The sequence below is a fragment of the Cyprinus carpio genome, chromosome A6 (genome assembly GCF_018340385.1).
Source record: "Cyprinus carpio isolate SPL01 chromosome A6, ASM1834038v1, whole genome shotgun sequence".
Classification (NCBI taxonomy): Eukaryota; Metazoa; Chordata; class Actinopteri; order Cypriniformes; family Cyprinidae; genus Cyprinus; species Cyprinus carpio.
Window position 1 is genome coordinate 13127329 of NC_056577.1, and position 6140 is coordinate 13133468.

At 34.1% G+C, this 6140-nt stretch overlaps 1 protein-coding gene across 5 annotated transcripts in view; it reads left to right on the forward strand.

Annotated features, from left to right (window-relative positions):
• Positions 1 to 801: 801 nt before the first annotated feature.
• Positions 802 to 6140, forward strand: part of LOC122145291 (endonuclease V-like) — a 239877-nt gene continuing 234538 nt past the window's right edge. For 2 of the 5 annotated variants that reach the window (XM_042758111.1, XM_042758110.1), the window contains exon 1: positions 826 to 954. In XM_042758111.1, the coding sequence (XP_042614045.1) occupies positions 913 to 954 (42 nt within the window). In that variant the 5' untranslated portion in view covers positions 826 to 912. Of the gene's footprint in view, positions 955 to 6140 lie in introns of all 5 variants that reach the window. The other 3 variants (XM_042758112.1, XM_042758109.1, XM_042758114.1) reach the window with 3 other exon arrangements.

Genomic DNA, 6140 nt, shown 5'->3' on the forward strand with positions numbered 1-6140 from the left:
CCATGTTTTTTTTTTTTTTTTTTTACAGTCTATGATGTAAATACCACATTTACTGGCTTTACGTAGTCACGGTGAAAGTGAAACTTAGTTATGCACAGTTTATAAATCAGAAAGACTAAGGATTTTCTAGAAGCAAGGATAAAATTGCAATGGAATGATAGCTGAAATGTAGTACTTTATTAACTAAAATAAATGTAATATTATCCAAAAACTTGTGATCCATTTGAAATACGTTATTTAATAGATTAAATGCACCAGAATTTGACTGAATACTACGTGGAAACAGTTTTCTTTCTTTCTTTCTTTCTTTCTTTCTTTCTTTTTTTAATATTCATATTAATCAAGGATTTATTGACTTTTAATGCACATTATTTCGAAATATACAGAAATACCTGCTTTAATATGTTCCTTATTTATGATTATTTCAGTTAATTCACTACTTATTATTTATTATTAATGTTTTAGTTTGGCTAGTTTTGTTTGTATTCAATTTTTTATATGAAACGGTTAAATTTATCCACAGAGTAAATCCTTTTCACTGAACATGCTTCTAAAAATAAGTTTGAAGAAGTTGTAGGAAACATTGTGGTGGTGAAGGCGAGTGACCGTGGTGTAGTTTGTTTATAACCTAAGTTTATCTTTTTAGTTCTGGCGCTGGTATTAGGCTTCAAAATTCATAAAACTTATATTATTTTGTGAAGATTATCTTGATGGACAAAACGTGTAAGTATCACGAACTATGGTTGAACACTATGGTTATTTTTAGGATAATCGAAGAAGCCTATGGAAAAATCCTATTGGCTTTTGTCGAGGGAACCATGTGTGATGCCAATAGCCGATTGGCCTACAAAGTGACGTCATAGTTCCACCACTCCAGGAAGTGTGGAATTTATGCACTAACAGACGTGCTGGATGGCGGCTCCTGAGGCAGAGTTGGTGCTGAAATGGGAAAGGTTAGAAAATCACGAATAAATTTGTTGCCTTGTGTTGCTAACGTATTTATAACAGAAGTACCATTTGATTAAACGATAGCAAATAGCGAGCGATACTTCAAAATCATCACTTGCGCTCACCGAACATGGAAATAGATCGTATCGTGACACCGTGTGAAGCCATACTAGATTACGTATTGGATGGGTTGCACCAATAAGGATCAAGGGTCATTCTACAGAAACGTCCACTTTATGGCAAGATGTCTTAAAACCCTTGTCAAAAAATCCTAAAGGATTCCAATAAGAAAATTGTACAGGATTGTAATTGGAATTTCTATCATATTTTGGAACCGTTCCTATAGGATTCCGATAGGAATAGTCTTATAGGACAACACATAAATATCCTGTAGGATCATTCTTATAGGATTTTAATGGGATCCAGTTGGGTGTCTGTTTATATGGGATTTCTATTTTTTTATTTTATTCCAAAGGTACACTTTTCCATTGTTTTTGTTTTATGAACAAATAGTACTTGCAGTTTGTTTAAACTCACCCTGATGTAGACATTGTTCATTGTATGTTACACAACCTTCAGTAACATTGTAAACAACATGAGAGGTGATTTGTGCAGCACACAGCATTAGTGCAAAAATTTCTAAAGCACTGATAATGGATTGATCACACACACATTGATTTTTACATTGGAGGACACAAGTGCTACATACGGTGTGTATGTAGCACTTGTGTCCTCCAATGTAAATATCCCCTGGACCAGTTCTAGACTCTAAAGGAGTGAAGAGGAACATATAAAGCGTATACAGGAGACCAGAAATTGAATATAAAAATAACACTTTACTGTTAAGGCCCGTTCACACCAAGGACGATAACTATAAAGATAACGATAAAGATATAGTTCTAAAAATCGTTTTCAGTATTAAAGAACAGCAGCGTCCACACCACAACTATAACGATAAAGACAAAGGAAAACGATATCGTTGGAAATCACTTTCAAAACGATTTTTTTTTCCAGCTGATGAACGATAAAAAATTGACAGCCAATCAGAATCCATCCTGTTGTAACGCGCTCGAGAATTTAAAGCGCCAGACGAGCGTGCGCTTAGAATAAACAGAAGATATCATTCGCTGGTGTGGACGCTATCGTTATCTTTATAGTTATCTTTATAGTTATCGTTCTTGGTGTGAACGGGCCTTAACAATAATAATAATAGCAAATACAATCACATCACAACACAGAACAATAAAACATCAAACAATATGTAGAATTTGATATAGTAACTCAGTTTAAATTCCCTTTGAGGTGCATAATACTGTTCATTTCATGCAATAAATGTAATAAAGTTACGTTTGTGTGTAATGTAAAAAGAGAGAAAAAAATGAAAAATATTGTATCAAATATATTCCAAAGCTCTGGCTCAGTTTCTCTACAAAATCCATTCACAATTTGAAGAAAATTTTTGTTTATCTAAAAGGACCAAACTTCCACATTTACCATTTCAGGAATGACAAACGCGGGTGTTAAATATTACGCAGGTAAATCTGCTAAATTGTTCTGGACTCATTGCTATGATTGACAGTAATAACGGAAGACAAGCCAATGTCAAAATAGAGCGGTCCATTAAGTGATTCAGACTAAATTCAGAGTTGCAAAACTACAACAGTAACAAGTCTGTGTTGACTGAATATATTTAGCAGCTTTTACAGTTAAAGATAAAACTTAAAAATGTAGTTACTAAATTGAATCTAAAAATATTTCAAAATATTTAATGCATTATTTAATTGTTATACCATTAATATTTAACTTATTTCATTTGTTGTTAACTAGTTCTTCCTTCTACGCTGTTTGTGTCGATGCATATTTTTTTAATCAAATGACATGAGACTTTGTGATTCCTGCACTTGCTATACTTTATACTTCAGTACAATAAAAGTACACAAATTTGGAGTTAAAATCTTTAAAGTGAATTGCACTGCACAGCTATAGAGTTGAGAGGGCAAATATTATAAGTGTTAAAAATGTGTTCATGACTATGAAGGTAAGTGATTGATTATCAATCATACCATTATGATGTCATTTGGGAGATAGCATCTCTAATGTTAGCCTAAACCAGTGGTTCTCAAAGTGTGGTACGAGTCCCTCTAGTGGTACACAGATGAATCACTGAGTTAATTATAAATTAATGTTAAAACACAATACATTTTATCTTAAATTTAAAAACAACTTTATTTAAATAAAGATTAAGTACAGTACAGTTTTTATTTAACTTTTAGGTACAACACATTTTAATTTAATCATTATTTACATTTTTTTTATTTACCTGTATGTAAGCACCGTGCAGTGTTAATGTTCAAACTGTATATTTACAATGTTGAAGTGGCTGACAACAGTAAATATTCTTATTAGGAATAAAACTGTCTGTTTTTTTATTTTTTTTTTACTGTGCAGAGCTGTAGTTGAATAGTTAGGCCCAGGGGCGGTTCTAGGGTGAGTGGAGATCCGGGGCTTAGCCCAGAAAAATCCATGTATGTGACTTTTTATTTTAATAAATCAGAAAGATTTACCTTGTTTAAAATATACAAAAACAAATTTAAAACATTTTATTTAAAGTTTATCCCTTGTATCCTGACACATATGCTGATGTTGTGTCTCTATCTCGCTTTTTTTTTGTCTCTGTCTCTCAGTTTTCTTTTCTTTTCCAATCAAGCCTGACTGGCTACACTCGTCCTGGTAGAACAGGGATAAGAAGCAAACATTAAGCAGTGCACTGACATAGTCTTACTCTACAAAGATATACCGGTCAAAGGACTTTATCTCTGTGTTTTTATGCATTACAGTAAACAGATTCAAGTTATTCAGTCGGCAGATAAACCTTACCCTCTACTGAAGTCTGTGCATCATTCATATCTCCATGTGTTTCAGCTGTTTTGTAGCTCTTCCAGCATGTCATGGAAGCCTTATGAAGGCTACTTTGTTCATGCTCTATGAATGATTCTAAAGCTCTTTTCCAGTTGGAGAAACTTGCACTTGTTAATGTGTCTTTGCTGTTTCGGATATGATGCTTGCCAAAGAGACGACAAGAAAAGCAGCAGAATGCAGAATTTCTGGATACGCAATACTCAAGCCACTGAAATGCATCTTGGAATACAGAAATATGAAATTATGAAAAAAATTAGAATGGTACTTTGCCACTAGGTGGCGGTAAGCCACTGCCTTAATGAGTGAGTCGGTCAGTCATTTAAATCGATGGATTCGTTCGAAACAGATGATTCATTCAGAAAAAAGTAAGCCAACTGTTTTTTATGAATGGGTCAGTGAATCATTTATTCAAGCAAATTTATTCAGTAAACACCGCTGTGTGTTGCTGCAGAGCACAACAACATGCTTTGTTTGGAACCATTTCCTTTGTGAAATATGTATTTTATTATTATCTTGTTTATTGAATTGTTGCCCTGACACGAAAAGTCTGCCACAGACCGTGCTAAACAAACATTATAACCGCTCTCTGTGTGTGTGTGTCCCTCCTAAAGACTGTGCTGCGCAAACCCGTTAAGTGTTAGATGTTCAAAATGTAACGTTAAATCAGACACAATTTAAAACCGAAAAAGAATATAATACTATGACTAAAAGTTACAGATACCTGAAGCTGTTGTTTCTTGGCGTTCAAGTGTTGGCTATTCTTTTGAAGAATTTTGAAATATCCATTTTAATTTTCAAATAAATTGATCTAGTAAAATACTACACGCCAACAAACCGCCTGGCTCCAAAAGATCTCATATCATTGGCTGGATCGTACAGACGCTCATCGATGGTTGGCCAGTTTACATGTCAGTCAGAAGCACTAGACTCAGTGGGCGGTTTTTGTCGGGTGTGAATGACAACGCGTAAATTGACAGACACTGTAGACGTGAGAGTCGAGAGATATTTATTTATTTAGATATTTATTTATTTATTTATTTAAATTCTAATATAAATGACTATATTGGGCATGAAAACTCATTGATGCATGGTGGTAATAAAAACATTCGGGGCTTTACTGAAAACATTCGGGGCTCCAGCCCCCTTAGCCCACCCCTAACGCCGCCCCTGGTTAGGCCTACTATGCTACTGAATTTTTTTCTTTTTTTTTTTTTTTTTTCCTCAATTTCTGACAAGAACTAGGCAGGAGAGGTTCCTGTACTTATAAACCACAACATTAAATCAGCTTTACCGGAAGTTTACGAGCTGGCCTATCTTTATGCGGAAGTTATAAAGAGCGCTCCGTGCATACGGTCAACTGGTTACCAGGCAACGCAACAGGTCCTCTCGCTGACAAAGGCTCGCCATATTATTCTCTTGTCATGCGCGTCTTCTCCATGTACACACACACATATCACGGGAGAATTGTTGTCCCATGTCAAACTTTTTAACTGGAAAATAAAACCTGACCTGGACAACATAACATATTACTCCATCAATACAAATAATTAAAGTATAGCGCAACACAAAAACGTAAACCACAATTCAAAACAGCTCAAAAAGGTGTCAGAACAGGCATTTTGTACTCACTACTCCAGTGTTTTATACAATTAAATTTTATTATAAACAGAATACATTAATATTTCATTAATATATTTAATGAATTAATATATTCATTAATATATTTAATAAAATATTTAAATTAATGTTAAACAATTTTGCTATGTAATGGCAGACTCCTATACTAATCAGCAGATACAAGTTAATTAACAAGTTAAACAACGTTAATCACTCGATTTCTCAGCTTCCTCTCCTCTTTGACCGTTACTGTTCAAAGTATGCGCGCTACAGTTGCACGCGCACTACATTCGGATTTCTTAAAGGGGAAGCGTACCATTATAGATGTTTGTGTTTCTATGAATTTTTAGTCACATGTAATACACTTATTCAGACATTATGAAATATCATATTTATTATATTTGCCTTACTGTATTAGGAATTTCAATTTTTATATTTGTGTATATTCATGTAGGCTGCATTTTTATAGGTTACAAGCACACACACACACACACACACACACACACACACACACACACACACACACACACACACACACACACACACACACACACAGTGTTACTCTAAAAAAGTAAAGTTACTCTTAAAAAGCAATTAACAGAATCAAATAAGATCCTGCAGGACAAAGTGAATTTCCATTTAAAAATCACAATGTC